At 49.3% G+C, this 27,362-nt stretch overlaps 1 protein-coding gene across 7 annotated transcripts in view; it reads left to right on the forward strand.

The window, feature by feature from the left end:
* AGO2 (argonaute RISC catalytic component 2) overlaps positions 1–27,362 on the forward strand; it is a 110,349-nt gene that overhangs the window by 45,411 nt on the left and 37,576 nt on the right. For all 7 annotated transcript variants that reach the window (XM_057532433.1, XM_057532438.1, XM_057532436.1 and 4 more), the window contains 3 exons: positions 7,327–7,522; positions 19,384–19,504; positions 27,092–27,273. In XM_057532433.1, the coding sequence (XP_057388416.1) occupies positions 7,327–7,522; positions 19,384–19,504; positions 27,092–27,273 (499 nt within the window). The remainder of the gene's footprint in view (positions 1–7,326; positions 7,523–19,383; positions 19,505–27,091; positions 27,274–27,362) is intronic.

Raw genomic sequence — 27,362 nt, forward strand, 5'->3', positions numbered from 1 at the left:
CCTGCCGTGAAAGCTGGGGTGAATGGGCGGGGCGGAGGCCAAGCCGACTCCAGATCCCGGTGCCTGACCTAATGTGGTTTGCAGTTTTTTGGAAGTTCAGTTCCGTGTGCCTAAGTACTTAGAAAATAGCAGAAATGAAGAGCTTCTCTGATCAATGATGCTTGTCCCCTTGCTCACCCCGGGACAGCTTGATTTCCACGCTGGTCATCAGGGAGTTTTGCCTTGCTTCTTCCCAGGATCCGCTGCCATGGCCCTAGGTGGACAGCTGCAGAGCCGTGGGCCCTGGGGCGCTGCTGTCAGGCCTTATCAAGATGTCTGATTTCTGATTCCCAGCTCAGCCGCGTGGTAGGCGGCCCGTGTGATGAGCAGAAGCCTGGAGATCCTGTTGTCATGGCAGCCGGTAAATCGTGAGCTCACGTCACGTCAGGGATGGGTGATCGCAGGGCAGCCATGGAGACAGAGCCCCTGTTGGCCCGCAGGGCGTGGTGCTGTCTGTGGGGCTGCTCCTGGGGGAGGGACGTCAGACCTGCCCACCCTCCACACCGCCAGGAGACCACGGAGGCTTTGTGACGTTACCAGCAGCCGAACCGCCCTCCTCCCTGCTTAGAGACGAGGCCTCCCTGTTCCCTTAGAGCAGGTGGTTCCCAAAAGTGTGCAGTCGTGAACCTCTTTGTCAGTCTGGTGACGCTTGTGGATGGATCCCTTTCCAGAATAATGTTTTTTAAGGCAAAGAACAAAATACATAGGATGACAAAGAAAACTGGTTGTATTGAAATAGTTATCAAAATACCAAACCAAAAGGTTGACAGAGTAACAAATGGGTCCTTTACCACCTTTAATAACAAGGTCCAGCAGCAGGTCTAATAAATATCATGATTTTGAAGGAGCTTCAGGTTTTAAACGTACATTGTGGCGTCTGTGACCGCTGTCACGTGACAAGAGAGCCCTGTGTTTTCTGCTTGTCTGGTACACAGACCTCAGTAAGTGGCAGCTATGATTATGCTCTGAAATGCTAATTGAATGAACTTGGTGAGGCTAGATTATTATGCACTGTTAGTGCATCTCTCTTATTAATTTTGTTTGTCTGTTTTTAAATATTTATTTATTTGTCTGGGTCAGGTCTTAGTTGCGGCATGTGGGATCTTTCGTTGTAGCGCGCAGCTTCTCTAGTTGCGGTGCACGGGCTTCTCTCTAGTTGTGGCACACGGGCTCCAGAGCGCACAGGCTCAGTAGTTGCGGCACGTGGGCTCAGTAGTTGTGGCGCACGGGCTTAGTTGCTCTGCGGCATGTGGGATCTTCCTGGACCAGGGCTGGAACCCATGTCTGCTGCATTGGCAGGCGGATTCTTAACCACTGCACCACCAGGGAAGTCCCCCGAGTGTATTTTTTAAAAATATTTATTTATTTATTTGGCTGCGTGGGGTCTTAGTTGTGGCGCACAGGCTCTTTGTTGCAGCGTGCAGCGCACGGGCTTCTCTCTAGCTGTGGTGCATGGGCTCAGTAGTTGTGGCGTGTGGGCTCTCTAGTTGAGGGGAGTGGGCTCTAGAGCGCATGGGCTTAGCTGCTCCATGGCATGTGGGATCTTAGTTCGCCAACCAGGATTCTTAACCACTGGACCACCAGGGAAGTCCCTTGTTTGATTTAAACTTGTCTGCTCTCTCAGAAGGACTTGAGGCAGCTCCGCTTTGGTGGCAAACCTCACATGCTCTGATGACAACAGGACCTGTGTCTGAGTCCTAGCTTTGCCTGTTAGTCACCTTCTGGCATAACAGATGATTTAAATTTTCTTTGTATTTTTCTACGTCTTCTGTAATAAGGGTGTGTTTTGATCATCAGAGAGAAGACTACAGTATAGGAAAGATTCACCCAGTCGCCCACGTCTACCGTCATGGGTAAGGAAACAAGACGGCTTCCTTGAGTGGAAGTTACCCACGGGTGCTGCTTTAGGGAGTGCCCCATGATCTAGTCGGTGAAGAATGGCCCCGCCGCGAGCTCTTGGATACCTGGCACATTCGGAAGGAGGCCAAACTTCCTTCTCTCGGAGGGGGTCTTAGCTGACTGTGAGGTTGCCTGGCATCTTGGGGCCCTGCCCGTGCTGGTCCGTATAGGCAGCAGTCTCGGGGTATCTCCTTGGCTCCTCGGGTGTGTGACCTGCGTCCCCAGTTCCGGGTGGGAGAGAGGAGGGGTGATTGTGTGGGTTTGCATCCATGTGCCTCCACCCCTCGCTCAGGGGGAGGGCTGGGACGAGCGAACAGCTCTGGCGAGGGGCTGCCAAGAGATGGTGAAGGCAGGTGTCTCACAGCCCTGCTCTGGGACCTTCCTCTGACAGGCCAGTGACAGTCCAAACCTTGGGGGTGGGTTTCTGCAGGACGCCCAGTGCAATGACAGGCTCGCCTCCCGTGGAATCTCTTGAGAGCTTTCTGGTTTCTATGACCCGGTTACTCATACAGGAAGTCGATTACTCATTCACTACATGTTTCCCTTTCACTGATTGAGCTGTGGCTCTGAAGATGGAAATTTTAAACACACATGCTGGGTGATCAGCAGCAACTCGGCAAACACTCGGTGCCTACTTTGTCCCTGACGCTGTGCTGGATTCTCAGGCTCGGGGACGTCTGCCCACAGCACTCTGGTCAGGAACAGGGGCTGGTGGCCGAGTCACTGAAGTGCTGGGGCTGTGCTGGCGGTTGCTGTGGACGAGTCCTTTCCCGCCGTGACAGCCAGTGTTGCTGGACGAGAAAGAAGGGTTTGCCTTCCCGATCCCAAAGGTTTTGCCCCGTGCCGAGGCAAGCCTAACATCGGGAAATCCATTCCAAACAAAGCTGTTTGATGAGTTGCTGGGTGGGAAATGTGCTGTGCATGCTGCCTGGGGTTGGGAGGAGCGAGGCTGGGGTGTCTGCCGACAGTTTTCACAGGAAGGTCAGACCTGAATTTCTCCGTGAAGAGGGGAGGAGATGTGAGAGAGCTTGGAAGCTGGGGGATCGCTCGCTCAGCCTGCCGGCATGGCAGGAGCAGGGGAGGTGAGGTGGCATCTTAAGGGGAGGTAGGCACTTGGGGCTGGGTCCCTGCTGAGCAGGCGGCCAGCGCCACGGCCAGTTGGCTTAACGCCAGCTCCGTGAACTCCTCCCCAGATGCTGCCTCCTGTTGGGCTGTTCCTTGGGCTTCCATTTATTTGTAGATGTTGGTGGCACCCGCTCCTGGGAGCCCAGGGTAAGAAGGTCGACCAGGGAGCTTGTGCTCTGGGGTCTCCCCATGTCCCCTCCTCATCCTCTCCCTCCGACGCCCCGCCCGTCCGGTGCACCTGTGCGTGGCAGCCCCCATTCCTGCTGCAGTGAGAAGGGCCGCGGGCCGTGCGAGGGGAGCGCCTGGAGAGCTCACCTCTAGGTGACGCTGGGCTGGATTTTCGGTTCCCCGTGTCACACGCGTGTGTGCCCATTCGTCCCTCCTTTTGGCCTCGGGGCCAGGAGCTGACACCTCCTCCCAATCCCCTGTGTCCCGCGTCCCTTCCCCAGCGCGGGCGGAGCTCTGTCCTTCCACTGCTCTGCTGCGTCCTCTCCGGAGCTTTGTTTGTGGATCTTCCTGCTTGTTTCGGCAGTTTAAACTTGGGACTCCCTACGCATCCGAAAAATAGATCCAAGGTGTCTCAGGACTGAGGCCCGGCACAGTTTTCATGTCCCTCGGTGGGAGAGTTTCCTTCCCGAAGGTATGAAACACAGGTCCTGGGCTTCCCTGGTGGTGCAGTGGTTAAGAATCTGCCTGCCAATACAGGGGACACGGGTTCGAGCCCTGGTCCAGGAAGATCCCACATGCCGCGGAGCAACTAAGCCCATGTGCCACAACTTCTGAGCCTGCGCTCTGGAGCCCGCGAGCCACAACTACTGAGCCCGCATGCCAATAGCCTGTGCTCTGCAACAAGAGAAGCCCATGCACCGCAACAAAGAGTAGCCCCCGCTCAACGCAACTAGAGAAAGCCCGCGCGCAGCAAGTAAGACCCAGTGCAACCTAAATCAATCAATCAATAAATTTATATTTAAAAAAAACACAAACACACAGGTCCTCACCCTGTTCCCTCTGCTTAGAGGGCTTTAACTTGTGACTTTATATTCCATACGCCTCCCCATGAACTGTCAGTATTTTCATTATTAAAAGCTAGAAGCAAGGAAGAAATATCTTATGAAATTATATATTTTATGAATAATTTACCATTGCATTTCCCCCATTGCTTTTATTAATACAGGTTAGTGACGCAAACTGGTGAACTGTTCTCCTTGTTTCCCGCGGCTTATCGTGTCCAAGTGGTGGGTGTTGGGGGTATAGGAGGCGTAGGCTCAGCCTGAGAGGTGGGCCCCAGGCCTGACCCTGCCTTGCTGAGAGGTAGGTAAGGCCGGCGGGCGGGGGCAGGGGGCGGGGGCAGCCTGGGGAGTGGGATGGAGTGGGCACGCCCGCTGTGTTGCTCTCTGGGCCTTGGCCAGCTTCACGGTTCACAGGCGACCCCTTTGCTCCATAGCTGTGAGGCACAATTAGGGAACGTGAACCAGAAGGGGCCTACTGTATAGCACAGGGAACTATACTCGGTATTATATAATAACCTACAAGGGAAAAGATTCTGAAAAAGATTATACATGTGTGTAAATATGTGTGTATATGTATAATGTATATCTGTATGTATAAAACGGAATCACTGTGCTGTACACGTGAAACTTACATGATATTGTAAATCAGCTGCAAGAAAGGAAACTGGGAAAGCACTTTGTGAGCTGGGACTCCCTTCAATGTGGATCGTGCTCCGGTTCCTCAAGTTGCCCTGGGGGCCGGATTTCTGTGGCTCTGTGGCTGGACAGTTCTTGGGACACAAAGGTTTAACCTTAACTCTACATTCACAAGATTCCTCTTGCCGGGTGGGAGTCCATCTGAGGACAGAGACCTCGTGTCAGTGGGCACTCAGTGCTGAGTGCAGAGAATCTGCATCTGTCCCCAGGGAGCAAGCGGTGTCCCCTCCTTGGCGTGGTCAGGACCCTCAGTGCGAGGACCCCGTGTGACCTGCTGACTTTGGAGAAGTAAACACACTAATCCACTGGATGTCCTGCACTCAGACACTCTCCTGGGAGGTGATGTGTGAGCTGCTTGAGAACTCTGTTTAGTTCTGTATCTTTGGTCTCTGGCACTCTACCCAGCACGTAAGGGGCACCCAGGCGGCTTGCTGAAGGGATGGGCTGCTCTGCAAGGCCGTGAATGTGTCGTCTACGAAGTCACGGTAGCTTAGTGGACAGAGACCCGAAGGTCTCCAGATGGTTTAGCTCAGTGAGATTAATAAGCTTTAGACCTTTTCTCATAGAAAAGGTCTCATAACCTTTTCTAAAAGGTTATTAACCTAAAAGGTTATAACCTAAAAGGTTATAACCTAAAAAATAACCTTTTCTCATTGAAAGAAACCAAAGTATAAAACAAGTAATTCAAAGACTCCCTGAGTTTTTCTATGTCAGAAATACAGTAAGAACAGCTTCTATTATTTTTTTGTAGAGTACTTTTGTTTCCAGTGAGTGTCAGTAGGGATTGCAGTACATGAAATTTTTTTTTAAATGAGAACTTTTTTGAAACAAAGATATTTGAGCGAAAATTAAAGGTACACTGTTAATCGGAAATTTTTTTCATTGTTTTTTTTCCTAAAACGATTTTGAATTTTATTAATGGAATTACTGAAAATTCGAGTTGGGAAGAAGTGTTTTTTTGTTTTGTTTTGTTTTTGTTTTTTTTAACGGTCTGTGGGGGGAGAAAAGCACTCCTCGATTAAGTTAATGGATTTACGAGTCACGGAGGAGGGACACTGTCATGGCGATCTTGGTCCCTTTAATTCCGTATGAGTCTTACCCCTTTGCCTTTGTCTCGTTTGCTGACGATCACACTGCCCCATCTTTAATCTCTCACACGCAAAGAAAGAGAACAGAAGTGTGCATGGCAAGTATGGTAACCAAAGAGGTATCATAAAGCATTTTTAAGTAACGAATTGGCTTACTGTTGAGACTCCTTTGTGGAAAGGTGATCTTGGCGTTTTGCAGAGAAGGGGGTGTTGAGTCTTGGCTTCCAGGAGAGAGATGGCAGGGGTAGTTGAGTACCACGTTGACCCAAGTACAGCCGTCGGAAGTCCCTGGAAGGGGGGCTGTGGTGTAGGACGTGGTTCTCAGGGGCGCAGTGCCAAGGTCTGGGTGTGAGTGTCGGTGTTGGGAGGCTCGGCGTTCTTGACTCTTGATGTTGCAAACACCTTCCTTCGTGGCTTCGGTGGTCCGTGGCAGAGGACACTTGGTGGGCGACTTTGGCAACCTTCCTTTGCCTGTGTGAGCTTGGGCTTTCCCACATGTGAACGGATAGGCTGGCTCCTGAGCGTCAGGCGCTCCCGCAGACCTTGACCCGCAAGCTGCTCGTGGTCCAGCTCGCCAGGCGGAGGGCCAAGCGTGAGGACAGCGCACGGCGTGGCAGCCTCGTGCTGGAAACGCGAGCAAAGTGAGCTGGACACACGAGGGCTACAGGAGTGAATGGGTTCTTCGGGATTCTTGGGCGGGAGCTGGCATGTGCAGGGCTCTGAGGTGTGAGGCTGGTTCTTGGTGGGGAGGGTCCTTAGAGCTGCAGAAGATAAGGCCGAGACGTGAGTGCCTAAATGTCGGGGCTGCGTGCTGGGGGGCCACCAAGGTATCTGGCCGGGATGAGATCAGAATGTGTGGAAAGTGGGTGAGGGGCCTGGAAGCCGAGGCCCCACTAGGATGAAATGGGAACCCGAGCTGAGGCGGAGAGAGATGGATAGGAAAAGAGGCGTTAGAGAGAAAAGCGGGTAAAGTGGTGAGCGTCGTTGAGCAATTGGCCGTGAAAAATGTGTGGGAAGGGTCTTGACAGTGGAGTAGACCGCAGCCTCATCGATGGAGGCGCAGGCCTGGGGGAAGGACTTTGAACTGTGGGTGCAGGGCTGGAACTGTGAGCCTGTCAGTAGAAGTGAAGAGGGCCGGTGGAGAGAAGCCGAGCGAGGGGGGACCAGGGAGGGAAGAGTCTGAGCAAGGAGGGCAAGGTGCAGTGTCGAGGCCAAGTGGCCGAGGAGGGCCGCGCTCTGGGGGACCTTGAGCCTGGCACTGGGGGGGCTCTGTGATGAGGTGGCCCCGGGCGGGGTGGGGGGTGAGTTTCAAGGGGAGGAGGAGCAGGGGGGAAGGAGAGAATGGCAGTGCCAGCGGGGCCTGTGATGGCGGGGTCCAGAGAGGTGGGGAGGGCAGCGTGCACGGGGCAGGCGCCAGGCCCCTCTCAGCGTGGTCCCTGGGTAACAGGCGTTCTCTTTGCCATTTCCAGTGCTTGCCCCTCCTCCACCACCACCGCCACCCGTCCAAGGGTATGCCTTCAAGCCTCCACCCAGACCCGACTTCGGGACCTCCGGGAGAACGATCAAGTTACAGGCCAACTTCTTTGAAATGGACATTCCAAAAATTGACATCTATCATTATGAGTTGGATATCAAGCCAGAGAAATGCCCAAGAAGAGTTAACAGGTATTCTGTTTTGTCCTTTATTTTAAAACGAATCAACCCTTCGATTCTCAGCAGATCCTTCTGACCTTTTCCCCCCAGGAAGCTTCTGTTGCATTTTTTTTTTTTTTAAGTGTTCTTGTATTGAGATACAATGAAATACACATTGTAAGTGTGCCGCTCGGTGAGTTTTGACGAATGTTTAGCCACGCCCATCGCCCCCGAAAGTTGCCAGTGCCCCGCCCCCCACCAGCAGTGCTGGGATCCGTCCCGGAGGCTCGTTTCCCGCCTGTGTAAATGGAGTCGCACGGCCCACGGTCCACGAGAGCTGAGAGCTGCCCCTTCATCCTGCTTCTCTCAGCATGTTTTTGAGCTTGACCTGTACCATTGTGTGTGTTAATAGCTTCTCATTTTTGTTGCAGAGGAATGTGTTACGATACAGTTATTTCATGGTTCATTTACTCATCCTCTCATTAGGTGCTTAGGCGCTCTGGGCTTTGCTGTTATGAATGAAGCTGCTGTGAACTGCTTGTTCAAGTCTTTTGTGAACACGCGTTTTCAATTCTCTTAGATAAATACCTGGGAATGGATCAAAGGGTAGAGTAGGTTTAGCTGTATGAGACACTGCCAAGTAGTTTTCCAACGTGCCTGTACCGTCTCACGCTCCCATTGGCAGCGAGAGTTCCCGCTGCTCCACATCCTTGTCAGCACTTGGTGTGGTTAGTCTTTTTGATTTTTGCTATTTCGGTGAGTGTGTAATGGTTTCTTATTGTGGTTTAATTTTCATTTCTTGCTAACTAATGAGTTGAGCACCTTTTCATGCATTATTTCCTTTTTTTTTTTTCCCAATGAGTTGTTTGACTTTCTCTCTTCTTTGTAATTTGTTTGTTTGTTTGTTTATTTATTTTTGGCTGCATTGGGTCTTTGTTGCTGTGTGTGGGCTTTTTCTAGTTGCGGCGAGAGGGGCCTACTCTTCCTTGCTGTGCGCGGGCTTCTCGTTGCGGTGGCTTCTCTTGTTTCGGAGCACGGGCTGTAGGCACGTGGGCTTCGGGTAGTTGTGGCACGTGGGCTTCAGGAGTTATGGCTCGCGGGCTCTAGATCGCAGGCTCAGTATTTGTGGCACGCGGGCTTAGTTGCTCCACCGCACGTGGGATCTTCCCGGACCAGGGCCCGAACCTGTATCCCCTGCATTGGCAGGCGGATTCTTAACCACTGCGCCAGCAGGGAAGTCCCTGAAAGTGGTTATTATATTGTGTGTTCTAAGAAACATTTGACTTCCTGAAGGTTACAAAAACACTTGTCAATTTTTTTTTTTGAACAATTATAGTTTTAGTATAATTCCTTTTGCTACTGTTGTCATGTGTTTTACTCCTACATATGTTATAAACCCCATGGTACAATGTTGTTATTTTAAAGAAATTAAGAAAAGAAAATAGTCTGTTTACCCACATATTAACCATATCTCGTTCTCTTTATTTCTTTCTGTTGATCAGTGTTTATACCTGGCATCATTTCCCCCTCAGCCTGAAGAATATCTTTTATCCTTTCTCATTGTACAAACCTGCCAGTGATGAATTCTCCCACCATTTTTTAAAATCTGCAAATATGTTTATTTTCTCCTCATTTTTGAAAGATTTTTGCTGGATGTAGTATTTTAAATTGACAGTTTTTTCCCTAGCACCTTAAAGATGTTATTACATCGTCTTTTAATCCTCATTGTTTCTGATGAAATCTGTTTGTTGTTGTTGTTGTTTGTAGTTCTCCCGTATCTGTCTTTTTTCTTTCAAATACTTTCTAGTTAATTTTGCTTTTTAGCAGTTTGACTGTGATATGCTTAGGTGGGGTTTTCTTTGTATTTTTCCTTCTTGGGATCCTTAATGTTTATATCTTTCATGTTATTTGGGTGACATACTGGCAGTCATTTCTTTAAATTTTTTTCCTGTCCCATTCCCTCCTCTACTTCCAGGATTGCAGTTATGTGTATGTTAGACCATTTGATATTGTCTTGTGATTGTGATTTTTAAAAAAAATTGTTCTCCCTCTTTTCTCAGTTTGGGTAATCTTTATTCATCTCCCTTTAAGATCACTTTATCTCCCCCCTCCTCCGACCTTTTTTGGTAATATCCAATATTCTGTGGTAACCATCCAAACTTTTTTTTCATTTATGTATTGTACTTTTTCTAGAATTTGCATTTGGTTCTTTTTCATAGTTTACATTTCTGCTGAGATTTCTCATCTGTTCATTCATAGCTGCCATCTTTTTTCTTGATGACTTTGAATGTATTTATAGTAATAGCATATTTATGGTAGCAGCCCGTGTCTGCTAATTACAGCAGATGGGTCATTTCAGGGTCTGTTTCTATTGGCAGGTTTTCCCTTAGATTACATGTCACCTTCCCTTGCTTATTCACATGCATAGTGAATTTTTTGTCTGTTGAACATTATGTATGTCACGTTGAGGGAGTCTGGCTTTTGCTATCTTCTCTGGTACCCTCCCCCACAAATTCCTACCTCTCCTGCCCCCGTCTCTGCAGCACAGCAAGACTGCTGCTCTCTCACGCGCCTTCCCCATTTTGTGATTTGGAAAGTGTTCCCAGTGGAGTGAATGTCTGTTCTCCTTCCCTCGGTGGTCACAGTCCTAAGCTGCCTGTTTTCCAATGTCAAAAACAACTCTCGGGTTTTCTCTAGTTTCTTTAGTTTTTTTAGGGCAGGAGGAGAAGTCTACTTCCTTTGTCATGGTCAGAAACAGAATTCTGAGTTGCAGTTTGATAATAAGTCAGATTGGTCACCCAGTTTGTGCTGGTGCCCTATGAAGTGCTCTTTGCTGTAAATTTTTTCCTGATCACAATCTTTGTATGAGAAAGAATGTTTGGGGGTTCATTTCCCTTATTTGTAAAACTAAACAGTTGGATTCACTCAGTGTGGCCAATATACAATGGTCCAGACTTTTTAGAAGGTGGCTTGGTATATATGTTAAAATAAAAATAGTATATACCCTTTGACCCACCAATTCTACTTCTGAGTATTTATCCCCAAAAGACATGTCTCCAAAGAAACAATACTTGACAGTTATATGAGGTCCTTTAAATATGTGCTTACTAAAAAATGTGTTTGTGAACCAAAACTTTGGGCACAACTGGTTGAAACAGCTTTTATTTACTAAAGGTCTTCTGAGATCTTTTAATATGCCTTATATGCTCTGAGACGCTCAGTGAATGGGCTTGTTTGATTTTGAGTTTCCTTGGGACAAAATCCTGTGAGAATCTGATTTGGATATACTCTTAGAGCTGGAATGAAGGCATGAAAAAGCACATTTTCTGGGCTTTTGATTGGCATGGTGGCAGTGGGCTCTTATTATGCCATCGACCACAGTGTACAAGAAGCTTTCTTGTATGAAAATAGGCATGACTAAGGCTTTGTCATCTGGCAACAGAAGAAGGCGGATGGTGACTAAAATACGATGTTTTTACCTGACCGTATTCCCACAGTCCTGTTGTAGTTATGACTGCAAGGTTCTAGAGTTACCCAGTGTTTAGAAATTGCCTCGTGAAACAGAAAGCAGCAAAGATGGGTCTTGAGCTGCATTTTTTTTTCAATTTATTGCTAGAATTTTATTTGGTTGTTACAAAATCTGCAAGGGTATGTATATTAAAAGGTGGGGGGGGGGCATGGAAAGGCAGCCAGAAGAGTAAGTTATCTTCAAGTTACCTAAAGTGCCAGGCTAATTTTATACTATATTTAAACCTTTCCAAGAAAGTAAAGTAGCATAGGTAGGCAAAGGAATTGTTTGAGAGAGGGAAATAGAGCGAGAAGCCTAAGCCGTAATGAGGTAAGCAGACACATTCATGGGAAAAGACTTCATCCCACTTTAACTAAATTTCCATATTTCTAGAAAGAAAACCAAGGTTAGCCAACACCAAGCTGAACATCATATAAAGAAAAACAACAGCCCTTAAATATTTAAGGGTGTTGAGCTGCATTTTGTGGCAAGGCCAGCCCGCATACTGGCATGCCATGCTGCTCCCCTGGGTGTTGAGCCAGCCTGAGAGTTGCTGCGCAGTTAAATGTGTGAACCTTCAGGGTTCTTCTTTTTACTATTAATTCTGATGGACTTTGGCCTAAGGTCCAATGTCAAGATTGTAATCATTCATCATAGCTTAGAAGAATGTTGGAAGTAAAGTTTTTGTGCTAGCAAAACCCACGTGCTAAAACCTTGACTTAGTCCCTCTCGGCAACCATGCTACCAACCGGCCGACATTTACGAAACCTCCGCTGTGTGGTAGGCACTGTGCCGGCGGGCGTACGGTGGGGGACAAGGTAGGCATGGTTCCTGCCCCTAGTTGGGAAGAGAGAGTCAGAGCAGCGACTGACAGTATCGGGGCGGTGCTGGAAGAGGGGACGCGGAGTGGAAGGGGAGGCGGAGGAGCAGGCAGCTCCTGCCGCCGACTGTCCCCTGGCACTGACGCTGTCCAGATAGTCCTCGACGCCCCATCTGCTTCCACACTGCAGCCTCTGTTAAAGCGGTGTCTTAATTCTGAGTTCCCCAAACTTTGTGCAGGGCACATGGTAGATATTTAATAAATTCAACCCTGAGGCTTCGTGCAAGACTGAGAGAAAAATGCCATCTGCACACGTTCTGATGAGTCATTGTGAATCCCAGCCCCGTGTGCCCTTAGTCTCGATTGCCATTCTGAGTGGCTTCTGTGGGAGGGGTTCAGTATAAGGCAAGGCCCCTCTTCTCAGGATGCCTCCAGTGTCATCGTGGCTGCAGTTGGTCACACACCACAGCCAGTGCCCAGAGCTGGTCTAGGCCGTGCGGGCCTGACGGCCAGCGCTAGGAAACCTTGCCAGTGGGTCAGAATTAGCGGTGCCGTGCTCGGAAGCGCGGGATGGGCTACTGGAAGGCAGAAGGTGTGCTCCTCACCTTTTGTCTGCACTTTCCCTCTTGTTCCTCCTGCGCTCTGTCGAGTGGCCCTAGGAGAGCACTGCACAAGTGCTCACGCTGTGCTTGGGAAGAGCAGGGCAGGGCAGCATGACTGTGTCACTTGCAGCCTGCTGCTTACGGGCGCTGGCCGCTGGAGGAAATGTACATCGGTCCAGGCTTTTCAGAAGGTGGTTTTGTGTATATATGTAAATAAAAATGATACCCCATATACCTTTGACCCACCAGTTCTACTTCTAAGTGTTTATCCCAAAGAGAGATATGTACAAGGATGTCTAATATTGTGATGGCAAAAAGCGAGAGAGAAAAGCAGTCATTTCTGTGTCAACCAATGGGGATGGTTAAGTAAACATACTGTGGAGTACTGTGAAACGATGGACAGCAATGAAATGGAGTTTCACAGTATGAATACCACGTCTGGAAACATAGACAACTGTGTGGTTTGTTAATATTACATTACAGTGCATGATACAATAACATTTCTATTTCTAGACTTGATGCCACTTTGTATATAGTGACAAGGAAAGGTGTTAAACACACATCCAGGGAAAACAGCAAGCTCCAGAACCATGTGTGTTTAAAAAAATAATACACTGTATTTTTTTTATGTACCTATGTATTTATAAGTGCATAGGTTTAAAAATAATAAGGTTGCTTCTGAGAAGAGAATTGAAGTAAAGAGGTGGTCTAGGCGGACTTGGAGCATTATCCATGTTTGAAATTTACAGTGAGAATGTATTAATGAAAAAATCTGTGTAATTAGAAATTACCAAAAGAATACATTAAAAAATGTTTAGTGATTTATTTATTTTATAACTGGAAGTTTGTATACCTCTCAATCTCCCTCACCTATTTCACTCATCCCCCCCTGCAACCACCTGTTTGTTCTCTATGCCTATGAGTCTCTTTCTGTTTTGTTATGTTTTTTCGCTTGTTAAGTGAAATCATACAGTATTTGTCTTTGTCTGACTTCTTTCACTTAGCATAATACCTTCTAGGTCCATCCATGTTGTTGAAAATGGCAAGATTTTGTTCATTCTTATGGTTGAGTAATACTCCAATGTGTGTGTGTGTGTGTGTATGTGTGTGTGTGTGTGTATGTGTGTATGTATATATATACACACACACATACACACACACACACACTACATCTTTATCCATTCATCTATTAGTGGACACTTAACACTTAGTTTGCTTCCATATCTTGGCTATTGTAAATAATGCCACCATTAACATAGGGGTGCATGTATTTTTTATATTGTTTATCTAATTAGTGTTTTTGTTTTCTTCAGAAAAATATCCAGAAGTGGAATTGTTAGATTGTATGGTAGTTTTTAACTTTTTGAGGAACCTCCATACTGTTTTCCATAGTGGCTGCACCAATTTACATTCCCCTCAGCAGGGCACAAGGGTTCCCTTTTTTTCCACATCTCATTTTTTTGTTTTGCATTTCCCTGATGATTAGTGATGTTGAGCATCTATTCATGTGTCTGGCCATCTGTATACCTTCTTTGGAAAAATGTCTACTCAGGTCCTCTGCCTATTTTTAATCAGGTTGTTTGGTTTTTTGATGTTGAGTTATATGAGTTCTTTGTATATTTTGGATGTTAACCCCTTATCAGATATATTGTTTGCAAATATCTTCTCCTGTTCAGTAGGTGGCCTTTTCATTTTGTTGATAATTTCCTTTGCTGTGAAAAGTTTTTTAGTTGAAAGTAGTCCCATTTGTTTATTTTTGCTTTTGCTTCCCTTGCTTAAGGAGACAGATCCAAAAAAATACTGCTAAGATGATGTCAAAGAGCATATTGCCTATGTTTTCTTCTGGGAGTTTTATGGTTTCAGGTCTTAAATATAAGTTTTTAATCCATTTTGAGTGTATTCTTGTAAAAAAAAAGTAGTCCAATTTGATTATTTTACATGTAGCTGTCCAGTTTTCCTAACACCGTTTATTGAAGAGGCTGTCTTTTCCCCACTGTATATTCTTGCCTCCCTTGTCATAGATCAATTGATCATGTAAGTTGGGTTTACTTCTGGGCTGTATTCTGGTCCACTGATATGTGTCTGTTTTTGTGCCAGTACCATACTGTTTTGATTACTGTAGCTTTGTAGTATAGTTAGAAACCAGGGCGCATGATACCTCCAGCTTGGTTCTTAAGATTGTTTTGACTGTTTGACTGTTTGGGGTCTTTTGCATTTTCATATAAATTTTAGAGTTATTTATTCTAGTTCTCTGAAAAATGCCATTGGTTTTTTGATAGGGACTACACGGAATCTGTAGAGTGCCTTGGGTAGTATGGTCATTTTAACAGTATTAATTCTTCCAATCCATGAATGTGTCTTTACACCTGTTTGTGTTGTCTTCAGTTTCTTTCATCAGTGTCTTATAGTTTTCTGAGTACAGGTCTTTTACCTCCTTGGTAAGATTTATTCCTAGGTATTCTACTCTTTTTGATGAGATTGTTTCCTTAATTTCTCTTTGTGATAGTTCGTTATTAGTGTATAGAAATGCAATAGATTTCTGTATATTAATTTTGTATCCTGCCCCTTTACCTAATTCATGTATTAGTTCTAATAGGTTTTTGGTGGCGTCATTAAGATTTTCTATATATAGTGTCATGTCATCTGCAAACAGTGACAGTTTTACTTCTTCCTTTCCAATTTGCATTCCTTTTATTTCTTTCTCTTATCTGATTGCTGTGGCAATCAGATAAAACTATGTTGTATCAAAGTGGCAGGAGTGGACATCCTTGTCTTCTTGTTTCTCTTCTCAGAGGAAATGCTTTCAGCTGTTCACCATTGAGTGTGATGTTGGCCGTTTGTCATATTATGGCCTTTGTCATGTTGAGGTATGTTTCCTCTATACCCACTTTGTTGAGAGTTTTTCATCATAAATAGATGTTGAATTTTATCAAACGCTTTTTCTGCATTTATTGAGGTAATGATGATTTTTATTCTTCAGTTCATTAATGTGGTATATCACATTGATTGATTTGCAGATATCGAAACATGCTTGCATCTCTGATACAAATCCCACTTTATGGTGTATGATCTTTCTAATGTATTACTGAATTTGATTTGCTTACATTTTGTTGAGGATTTTTGCATCTATGTTTATCAGATATCAGCCTATAATTTTCTGTTTTTTTGTGATGTCTTTGTCTGGTTTTGGTATCATGGTGATGCTGGCTTCATCAGATGAGTTCGGAAAGCACTCCTTCCTCTTCAATTTTCTGGAATAGTTTGAAAAGAATAGGTTTAACTTTTCTTTAAATGTTTGGTAGAATTCATCTGTGAAGTCATTTGGTCTTGGACTTTTGTCTGTTGGGGTTTTTTAAATTACAAGAATGCATTTTTTTAAAAGAGGAAACTTCTCAGAATTTTGGTAACAAGGCAGACAAGCTGCCAGGGAGCATTTCAGCCTCTCTGGATTAGCAGACATGTCCTGTTAACCACGAGGCAGTTTCACATCTGGCCACTGACACTCTCCAGTGTGTGGCTTGTGCCTCTGTGTCCTTGTGTGTAAAATGGAGGTGGTGTTGACCTCCTAGGTTACTGTGAGGACTGAATGAGTTGTTCCATGTGCAGCCTGGCAGAAAGTAGGTGCCAACACGTTTGCCATTGTCATCTTCACTCTATGTTTTAATATGTGGATCATTCTGTAAGATACTGAGCACGTAATGAGTCTCTAGAATGTGTACAGATTGCATCTGGGGGCTGTTGCCTTTTGAGTGAGGTCAGGATCATAGCTTGAGAATTAGGTTCAATAAAGGTGTTTGTCCAGGGAGCCAAACTGATGTAGTACAGGAACTTTGCTTTCCAGTGGTCAAACTTGATATGAAGAAAGAACTAAACACAGGGACTTGAGGAATGACATGTGCCCAGGTGGTTCTGCTCAGACATCTCTCAGCAGTCGCTGGGGAGAATCTGGTCCAAAAAAGTCCTTGGGCCTGGAAGGGGGTGTGGGGGTGGGGAGAGTTACTGTTTAATGGAAACGGAGCTTCTCTTGGGGAATAAGAAGTAGTTCTGGGCATGGATGGTGGTAATGATTGTGCAACAATGTGGATGTACTTGATGCCCCTGAACTGTACATGTAAAAATGACTGATGACAAATTTTATGTTATCTGTATTTTACCACAGTTAAAACAGAGAGAGAATGACAGGAAGGCACTGGCCAGCCTCTGGGAGTCAGTCTGGGCTGATAGAGAGAAGAGACCTTCACATTTTAGAATTAGTTGCTATCAGGTCATAAAAGTTAAGCAGTATGATCCCTACTTATGTTTTGCAAAAGGTGATACAAGGTGATCAAGTGGGCCATCGAGGCATGGGGACATCGTGTGGGTAATGAGGATGCTTTCTCTTGGTCCATGTGGTGGTCAGGGTTGTGTACCATTAGTCACCCGAGCAGGATTGCTTCGTAGTCCATCAGGGTGACTCCAGAGGTAATGACTGAACAGCCTCCTTGTTTGAACAAATATTTACTGAGCCCCTGGTGTGCCAAACTGCCAGGTGCTGGATGTTCCTAGGTAAGACGTGACTCCCACCCATAGTTTGGTGTGTAAGTGGAGTCATCATGCCAACAGTTGAATTCAGCTGAGAGCAGTAAGTGTTAGTGTAGATAAACGTTTTGTGTCGCGTGGGCTCCATTTATTGCTTTGAATACTAGATACCTAGTTGCCTCAGCACAAGGTATTGAGAAGTATTCTCTGTCCTCTCTCTTCTCCTCCTTCTGTCATAAATGGAACGTCTGTATGTCCGTGGGTCTTTTTCTGGGCCCTCGATTCTTTCCTGAGTTCTGCTTGTCTGTTCCTCCAGCACCATGCTGTCTCTGTCATGGTAGCTTTTACGTCCACCAGGTACCTTTTCAAGAGTGTGCTTACCAGCCTTTATCCTTTGTTATTTCCAAATACATTTTAGAATTAGTTTATTAAATCCCATCAGATAAAAATTAACCCCTCTGGATTTTCATTGGGATTGAAGGAATGAATTTGTTTGCAGAATTGAATATTCCTGTCCATGAATATGGTATATCAGTTGGTTGTTTTGTTTCTTATGGTGTTTCCAACTCCCAAATAAAAGAGTTGTGTATGCCACTTGGAACTAGTTGTCCCCTATCCCTTATTACCTACACACTTAACTGTGGGGAAGTCCATTTCTCATTGTAATATACTTTACTGGTCCCTTTAGGAAGGACCACATTGGTTTGGCTGATCTACTCCAATCTTGGGAGAGAGAGGAGCAGTGGAGGGTGGGGCTTTCTCTTATTTTGTTCTGCATCTGTGTTTATAAGTGAGATTGTCCCACGATCACCTTGTTGTGTTTTGAGATAACAGTTTTTCTAGCCTCATAAAATAAGCTGGGGCATGTGCCCTCTTAGTTCTGTTCATGATAAATTTGAGTTCAGTTAGCTGATTTGTTCTTTGAATGTGGGTGGGACTCCCCAGTGGAGCCATGTGGACCTTGAGTTGACCGTGAAGTCTTGACCAAGAAGATGGGGTCCTTGAAGCTTGGGGAGGAAGTGGTCTGGAGACAGCGTGGAGGAAGGTGGCCCAGAGTAGTGTGTGGAGCAGCAGGTGAGATTGCACCCTGGCTACTGGTCAGGGGCGGTGGGGTTGGAGGTCAGAGCTGCACTAGCTGTCCTTGAGGCTTTATACCTGCTAGGGCTGTGATCTCCTGGTTGGTATCAGAGGCCTGGTGCCTTCTTGGTGAAGCCAGCAAAGCAGAGGCTCCGTCTGTCCCAGGGACTCCCCAGGCAGTGGACGTTTGGGGCAGGATTAGCTGGATCCCCAGAGACCCACCTCCTGCAACCAGCACAGTTGAAAGTCAGCTGGGCAAAGCCAGTTTGAATAAGCAAACCCTTCTTAGGCCCGCTTTTCTCATTCAAGGAAAAGAATGGAATGAATTTCTGGTTCTTGCGTCCTGAAAGATGACCAAGGCTGTGTCCCAGAGAAATACCCTTACGGCAACAAGGCTGAGCTCAGATGTGCTTCCCCCTCCTCTGCCCACCTCCCCTTTCCCTGCTGTCAGAATCCATCTCCCTCTTTACCACATCCCATGAGCTGCTGTTTCCTGATAATGGCTGAGATTTTGAGCCTCTAACAGTCCGTTTGCTATCAATCCTTTGCATGTTTCCCTTACGAGGACCTTTGGGGACCAGGCAGGCATCACAGCTTTTCCTATCTGTACTTTATCAGAGTCGGGTGAGTTGACGTGACATGCTGACAGAGATGTTCCAGGTGGGGCTCCCTTGGAGCAGAGAAGTGCTGAGAGGGTGGTTGGTGGGCCTGGCGTTTCCCTGGGCCTCGGGGCCCGCAGGAGAGCTGAGCTGGCCCTGGTCGTCGCGGTGTGTTTCTCTGCTGAGCTGTGGACAGATAGGCAAAACGGGGCGAGGTAGGGCCACGGGTCTGCTCGGTCCTCGGAGCCCCACAGCGGAACAGCTGCTTCGTGCTCGCCGGGTTCCTGCCGCTCCCGTTCACGCCCGAGGAGCAGACAGCCCCAGAATCTTCGTCGCTTACAGTAGCAAACCTCCACTGCACGTTCGGGGTCTTCGTGCCGGAGCCCCGACTGAAAGGGCAGCAGTACCCAGGGCGAGCTGTACCGCGAACCACAGGAGCCCGAGGCCCCGGCCGAGCCAGCCCGCGGTGTCGGCGGGCTGGGGGGCGCTCTGTGTGCACGTCACACGTGGCAGCTCGTCTTGCGTGGCTGCAGCGTGCACAGTGCTGGGCGGGGAGGCGGTTCTCCCAGGCCTGAGTCACTAAATGAGCGAGCGTAAGCCCATGGAAGGTTCTAGTTTGATTTCTTATAGAAGGAAGTTGAAAGTCACGTTATTAAAAGGAGCCACGGGGCTTATAAAACTGCTTAAAAACCAGTGTCGGAAGAATGTCGTCCTTGTGTGCCATTTCGCTGATTTGATTGATGTTTTGCTCGAATTCTGTCTCGTTTCAGGGAAATAGTGGAGCACATGGTTCAGCACTTTAAAGCACAGATCTTTGGGGACCGAAAGCCAGTGTTTGATGGAAGGAAGAACCTCTACACGGCGATGCCCCTTCCGATTGGGAGGGATAAGGTGAGCTCACAGAGGTGGGTTGGATCGAGCAGTGGGCGAGAAGTCAAGTCCGTTGTCCTCTTGTCACACACTGAATCGCTTCACCCAGGAGGAAAGAGCCGCTAATCGGTCATGTGCTTCATCGTGAGATCCACAGAAACTGCCTTCCGTGTGCCGCGGTTTTCAGTGGCAGAGGGTTTAGTTGTCTAAGTGCAGAGAAGGACGTTGAGAACTTCTTGAAACCACTAAACTTTTAAATGTAAAGCACACACGTGCACGCACATGTCCCAAACCAGCACCAGACAGGAGCCTGGATGACAGGGCGGGGCTGTAAAGACCTACGGAGAAGTATGTTTGCACAGGTGAGTGTGTGTGGGACAAAGGCGGTGAAACACAGCAGTCATTCAGCCATAGCCAGTGAGTCATCTGAAGTGATGATCATGGTAATTAATCAACCTGGGAGTAGTGGTTGTTTTAAAGTGTCGCCTTTCCTTGTTGTCTTTGTCCTTACCGTGGTTTTATTTAAAAAGCAGTGAAATTTCTGCCCAGAAGCTGTTACTTCTTGGCATATCTTTCAACCAATGGGCTGCTCTGGGATGATGGTTATTGTTTATAAGAGAGGAGGACCGAAGACGGCTTGGAAATCATTTTTACCCGTACTTTAAAAAAACCCCAAACTAGTAATTTAACAGTTATCCCAACGAGACTGTAGAAGCTGATTCCCTTCAAGAATGACCTACACAATTAGCTTCTTACCCCCAGGGTCCCGGAGAGGGAAAACAGCTCAGAGCTTAGAGGGTCTGAAACTGCTGCCCCGTGACCTGCAAGTTCTCCACAGACGTGTTTTTGCTCTTGCATTTTTTTTTTTTTTAAAGGATTTTCTTATTTATTTATTTATTTATTTATTTTTGGCTGTGTTGGGTCTTCGGTTCGTGCGAGGGCTTTCTCCAGTTGCGGCAAGCGGGGGCCACTCTTCATCGCGGTGCGCGGGCCTTTCTCTATCGCGGCCCCTCCCGTCGCGGGGCACAGGCTCCAGACGCGCAGGCTCAGCAATTGTGGCTCACGGGCCCAGCCGCTCCGTGGCATGTGGGATCTTCCCAGACCAGGGCTCGAACCCGTGTCCCCCGCATTAGCAGGCAGATTCTCAACCACTGCGCCACCAGGGAAGCCCTTTGCTCTTCCATTTTAATGATGATCTTAAAACCACTAAGCTCCTCTCGCCGTTCTGAATGGCCAGTGGGGCCAGTGGTTTCAGCTCCCAGCAGCACAGCGGCTGGGAAGTGTGACGCTCAGATAGGAGGAGCAGTTAGGGCCGAGGGCAGGCCGGTGGTGATAAGGGCTCTGTCCCTGGTGATGAGGGCTCTGTCCCCGAAGGGCCTGGCGGTGATTCTAGGAGATAACAGTGGCGCTCCGCCCAGCCTTGCCTGGCTGCGGGGGATTGACACGGTTTTGAACTTGAAGGAGCCCCAGGACCCGGTGCCTGTCAGCTGAGCAGTCACCCCTTGCTAATTAACATGCTCTGCATTTGAAATGTATGAGTTACAAAGTTTTGTGTTTAATTTGCACATTTGTTTTTGTTTAAAGTTCTGTAAGAAAGAAAAGCATAAGGAGTTTATTCACAGTTTTGTCTGTACATATTTATAATTAGATACTAGGAGGGGCTAAGGAGTGTTTTTCCTTCAGAAGGGGTGGGGAGGGTGTATGGTGTTCAAATTTGAGACACATCGTTGTGGACGTTAACACGGGCTCTAGGGTAATAATAAGTCTGATCCGAGGCCTGGCTTCGCCCTTAACTCGTGGTGGGACCTTGGGTAAGCTGCCTCACCTGCCACCCCTATAAAATGGGGAGATGGTATAGAAACTACCTCCCAGGGTCCTTGTGACAACTGAATGGGTGAACACACCCCAAGAAAAGCTTCTCCGCCTTCAGTGTGCTTCCTGCAGCCCTGGGGCCTCTGTGAAGCGCTGGCTCTGGTTCAGGGTCTGGGGTGTCTGCATCTCCAAGCTGCCCTCCTGGCGACACCCGTAGGACACCTGGGACACGGCGCACACTTAGCAGAGGCTCACAGCTGCTGTTGCTGGTCCAAGCGTTCGCATCTGTCGTCCTGACCCATGTCCGTGTGGACGCCCTGATGCCCACAGCAGCCCTTCGTACGTATTGCCAAGACTCAGTGGGCATCAGTGTCTCTTAAACTGAGTCCCATCCATCCTCATCCTTTTTTCAGGTGAGCTGAGAGGACCTAGCCAAGGCCCACAGCGTTTGGTTAGCGTGGGTCTCCAGATTCCAGACCCCTCCTTCCACTCATCTTTAAGGTTCTGTCAAATATTCGTGAGATGCAGAAATTAATCTCTTCCGTTTGAGAGCTAATGTAAGATGTTAACCTTTTCTATTTCCATATGTTCACATCTTGTAGCAAAGTGTCATCCTTTTTTTTTTTCATTTTATGTTTGCTCTCTTTTGTATACGGTACTTTTCTTTGTGTCATGGGCACTTTTGTAGTAAGAGAAGAAATCCTTTAATGTCCCAGTAACCCTGTGTCTGCTAGTGGCTGCCCGGGGGCCGCAGGTGGCTCTGGCCCAGGTCTGTGCACAGAATGTGGCCCCGGGCCCTTACTCAGGGAGGACAGCTGTTGTGATCTACTACTACTACTACTACTACTACTACTACTACTACTACTACTACTACTACCACTACTACTACTACCCCCCCCCCACACACACACACCCTTGAGCCCAGCCCTGCCATGGCTGGAAGACCCGGTGCGCCAGGCTGGCCCCCCGCCTCCCCGCGCAGGAGACTGCGGAGGCTGTGAGGGCTGCTCACAGGCTGAGGCTTAACTTCTGGACCCTCCTCAGCAGGAACGGGACGTGAGTTGCAGATGGGAATGTGTGTCATTTGTTGTCCTTGGTGCTGGCTCCAGCCCTCCCCCATCGGGTCTGCAGCTTCCTGGACCTACAGCCTCTCTGCGTTTATTCAGGGAAGGTGTGAGCATCTCCTTCTGAGAAGGAGGCGTCCCGTGAGGCCAGGCGCGCACTCGCATGGGTAGCAGACCGTGCGTGCAGGGCACTCCAGCCTGCAGAGTCCCCGGCGCTCCTTCTCCCCCCGCGCCGGGCCCCGGACCGCGAGCCGGGCCGCCTGTGCCCCGCTGGCGACTGCTGACCTGGGGTGACGGGCTGGAGAGTCTGAGCGGGGTGGTGAGGCCTCTGCACTTGGAGGGTCGGAGGTCTGAGGAGGGGCAGGAGGGGAGGGCGGAGGCGGTGGGGGCCAGGGAGCCGTCCTTGGGGCCCCCTCCTTGGCGAGCCCACAGGTGGAGGGTCTGCTCGGCCTCGTTTGCCCCTCAGGCAGTCCTGCTGCCTTCGGACTGAGGGTCCCTCCAGTGAACCTGTGGCATTTTTTTTTTTTAATAAATTTTATTTATTTATTTATTTATTTATTTATTTTTGGCTGCGTTGGGTCTTCGTTGCTGCGCGCGGGCTTTCTCTAGTTGCGGCGAGCGGGGGCTACTCTTCGTTGTGGTGTGCGGGCTTCTCATGGCGGTGGCTTCTCTCGTTGCCGAGCACGGGCTCTAGGTGCACGGGCTCAGTAGTTGTGACCTGCGGGCTCAGTAGTTGTGGCTCGCGGGCTCTAGAGCGCAGGCTGAGTAGTTGTGGTGCCCGGGCTTAGCTGCTCCGCGGCATGTGGGATCTTCCCGGACCAGGGCTCGAACCCGTGTCCCCTGTATTGGCAGGCGGGTTCTAGCCGCTGCACCACCAGGGAGGCCCGGGCCTGCGGCATTTGTCCTCGTGCTCTGGCCCGTCGGCGGGTGGAGGCGCTCGGCAAGCGCGGCTTCCTCAGCAGCGCAGCCCCTCCCTGGACCTGTCGCTCTCCTGCCGCGGTCACTGAACTCCCGGCCGTCTCCCAGTGCTTTGTTCCGGGTCATCTGGGGACAGGCTGCTCGTTGACGGGATCTGTTGCTGTGCCGGTCACAGAAGACTTGCGCTCCGCGCGCCCTGCCCGCGCTGTCACGCCTTCCTCAGGGACGGATGGCAGCCACGTCTGGACGAGCAAAGCCCGCTGGGCGCCGTGGCTGCTGCCCCCTGGCGGCGCACGCCTCTCCCTGCTCGTGTTGGCGCTGCTTCGAGCTGCACGGCGGCACCAAGCGGGACTCTTCCTGCCCCAGTTCCAGTCTGTCGCCCTGGTGACGTTCAGCCAGAAGGGACTGAGTGTGTGGCCGTGGTCTGCCTGGACACGTTGACTCTCACATCTGCCTCACCGTTTTCCAAGCCTGGGGTGGCGTCCCTGCTAACGCTGTTCATATTCAAAAGCTGGCAGTGGTCGCCTTCCTGTGTCACAGCTTCTGGGCTGCTGGCGTCCTCGGTTGGCACAGGCATCTGTGCGGCGCGTGGGCCGCCCACCTGTCCCGTATTACAGACGGGACCCAAAGGAGCCCCAGAGGTTACAGAGCTGGGAGCCCGTACACGGCCCTTGGATGCTGCGTGGTGGGGACCAAGAGCTTCAGGACGCTCAGAGGTTGAAGTGTCTTGGTGTGCGGAGCGAGTCCAGTGGCCGGCAGCCCCGACGGACATGAGGACTGCTCTTGGGCTCATGTCACAGCTGAAGCCCGGTGCCACCCTGGCCCTGGAGTGACATTTCTGTTGAAATTTCCATCATCCCTAAGATATTAGATGCCTGTACCAGTTGGCCTCTTGAGACGTGACTGACAGAGAATGTTGTAGAGCCTGGAGCTTATTCTGTTCCCTTTTTATGGGGGCCAAGAGGAGGCTGGTCTAGAATCTATTTAAAAATAGAGGACTTCCGTGGTGGTGCAGTGGTTAAGAATCCACCTGCCAATGCAGGGGACACGGGTTTGAGCCCTGGTCCGGGAAGATCCCACGTGCCGCAGAGCAGCTAAGCCCGTGCGCCACAACTACAGAGCCTGTGCTCTAGAGCCCGCAAGCCACAACTACTGAGCCCGCGCGCCTAGAGCCCGTGCTCCGCAACAAGAGAAGCCACTGCAGTGAGAAGCCCGCGCACCGCAACGAAGAGTAGCCCCTGCTCACCGCAACTAGAGAAAGCCTGTGCACGGCAACGAAGACCCAACGCAGCCAAAAATAAATAAATTACAGAAATAAATAAGTAAAGGAAGGGTGTTTTAAAAAAATAAATAAAATAAAAATGGGAGTACCTTTTGCTAAAGGAAAATACGCCCCTCTGAATCCCACTCAGTTGGATTATAGAGGCATTTTTAAAGAATGACGTTGACAAGCGTCTAATTAGCTCCTGTTCACAGAATTGTTCTTTAGATACGCCAGGCGCTGCTGGGTGGAGACGTGTGCGGTAGGCGTGAAGTGCCCGCTGTACACGTCTGTGTGGGAGATGGAAACTAGCGTGCCGTTTCCACCCACCTGTTGGCCGTGTCCTTGGTGCACCATTTCTGAATAGGCGGAAGTGCTTACCCCCTCTGCTGACGTGTGAGCAGGTCTCTGCTAGTCCACACTCAAGCCCTCCCCCAGCGCCCTCCCCCATGGCCACCATCCTGATGACCTGGGTTAAATGGGCCCTTTCTTGACTGGTTTTATCAGCTGTGTGTGCATCTTTAACATATGTTTTGCCCCGAGATGAATCATACTGCAGTGTCCCTCTGTGGCTTGCCACTTTTATTCAGTATTAGATGCTTGAAATCCATCCGTCGTGAAGAACGTGTTCCTTTTTCACTGCTCTGTTCTCCCTTCGATGGACCTCAGGCCGTTTCCATTTTGGGGCCGTCAGGCTTGGTGTGTGGGCCTGTGCTGGAGCACACCTCGGACACAGGTGTGCAGGGGGCTTCAGTGCAGTCTAGTTGCTGCCCCGCTGATGTCTGAATGGGGCGTAGCAAGTGCGTGAGGGAGGGAGCCCCTGAGAGCGGAGAGTGAGCAGAGTAGCTGAGCACAGGCTGCCGGGTGAGACGGGGGAAGGAGGGCGTGAATGAATGAGCAGGGCTGGTGCCAGGACCTCTCAGCCCCCCTCCCCCCACCCCGGTCATCACGTGGTGAGTGGCAGGGCCTTTGACAGCAGCCCCGCTGGCTCCCAGTCCCACGTCTGCCCTTTCACGGTTGTGTGGCCTCGGGCTGGACTGTAAGTCTGAGGGTCTGTGTTTTTTGTATAAAGCATAGTGAACAAGTCTCCCTTGCTGGGATTTTTGGGTGTTTAAGGATAAAGTATATAGTCTGTGCCCTACCAATAGATGTTCCATAAACATGGGGAAGTATTATCAGCAAATATCAGACTTGCTTCAGTCGTCAACTGAGTGGGGTCTGTGTGTGTGACGCTCAGGATGCATTAGTCAGTCACCAAATAATAATTTAATGTTTCAGTGGTGGAGTGAAGGGACTGGGTAAAGGTGGGTCTGGGCGTCACGTGGAGCAGGGTGGGTGGGCATGGTGAGGGGCGAAGGACCTACTGGGAGGCGGGGAGAGAAGTGGATATGCTGTTCGTCAAGCGTTGGCTCCAGAGGGCGCACGTTGGACCATTGTCCTGAACACCCGCCACTAGCTGCACGCGGCTGTGTGCACTCAAATCTACTAGAAGTTAATGAAGCTAAAACTTTAGTTCCGCAGTCTCACCAGCCACATTTCAAGTGCTCAGTGGCCACAAGTGGCCAGTGGCTTCTGTCCTGGTCAGCTCAAGAAAAGACTGTTTCCATTATCACAGGAAGTTCTGTTGGAAAGGGCTGTTATAAACATTGAGTGCTATTGTGTAAATATTCTGAGAATTTAAATTTCTTCCCAGGAAATGCTGATGGGTCTTGTGGTAGTTGAAGCTACTTCCTCTGCCATCTTGAACCTGGCGATGCTGGTACCGTAGCGCTTTCCTGTGGCACAGATGGGCATAGACAGCCCTTGGAACAGCCTCAGGGCTTGTTTGCCTGGGGAAGAGCCTGGCTTGTCCCCACTGCCCACATGCGTCATTCAGTGCCTGCGATCTGCCCACGTTTCATTGTGGCCAAGTTTAATCAGACAGAAATGTCGAAGGCATTGGAGGATGCACAGCCATCTAGGTTGTTGTTAGCGTTTTGCTCTGTTTTACCTCATGTCTGTTCTGAGAAGGCTTTTGTTCATGATTTATTCACTGCAAAACTAGCCCCTGGACTCTTAAGGGACCCAGAAAACAGGAACCCCCAGGGCCACTGCAGTTTTCTCAGTCCCACTGGAGAAAGAGTAATTCCCCAGGACCCCCAGTGAGCCGCCCACGCCCCCTTCCTCTGTCCCAGGAGCAGCGTAGGCTCGTGCCTGCGCCCTGCTTCCCTCTTCCTGGGGTGCCCTCCTCAGAGAGGCCGACCCAGGCCCCAGCTGATCAGCTGCTGTGCGGCCTCAGGACGCCTTCTTGGCCCCTCGCCTCTCCCGGCTGCCACCGTGTGCAGGATCGGGCTCGGGAAGCACTAGACCTCCGTGGTGGGAAGGAGTCCTGTTGTGCTTCAGTCACTGGCTGCTGGAGGAGGGGCTGAGTGTGCCCCCCCCCCCCATGCTTGGATGAAGGACTGGCTGAACTTCCCTAGCCTGGGGGTTCTGGAAGCTGACCCACCACCCTTGACCTCCCTGTAGCTTCTTAATAGGGAAGCGTGAGTAACTGTGCTCTGGATCCCCTCCCAGGTGGAGCTGGAGGTCACGTTGCCAGGAGAAGGGAAGGACCGCATCTTCAAGGTGTCCATCAAGTGGGTGTCCTGCGTGAGCTTACAGGCATTACACGATGCACTTTCGGGGCGGCTGCCCAGCGTCCCCTTCGAGACGATCCAGGCCCTGGACGTGGTTATGAGGCATTTGCCGTCCATGAGGTGAGGACCGTCCACGAGGTGGGAACCGAGAAGCCTGAATCCTCTGTCTGAGGAGGCGCTGGTTCTCGGGGACAGGGCGGGGACGGCCG

This window comes from Balaenoptera acutorostrata, chromosome 17 (genome assembly GCF_949987535.1).
Source record: "Balaenoptera acutorostrata chromosome 17, mBalAcu1.1, whole genome shotgun sequence".
In the NCBI taxonomy this organism is placed as follows: Eukaryota; Metazoa; Chordata; class Mammalia; order Artiodactyla; family Balaenopteridae; genus Balaenoptera; species Balaenoptera acutorostrata.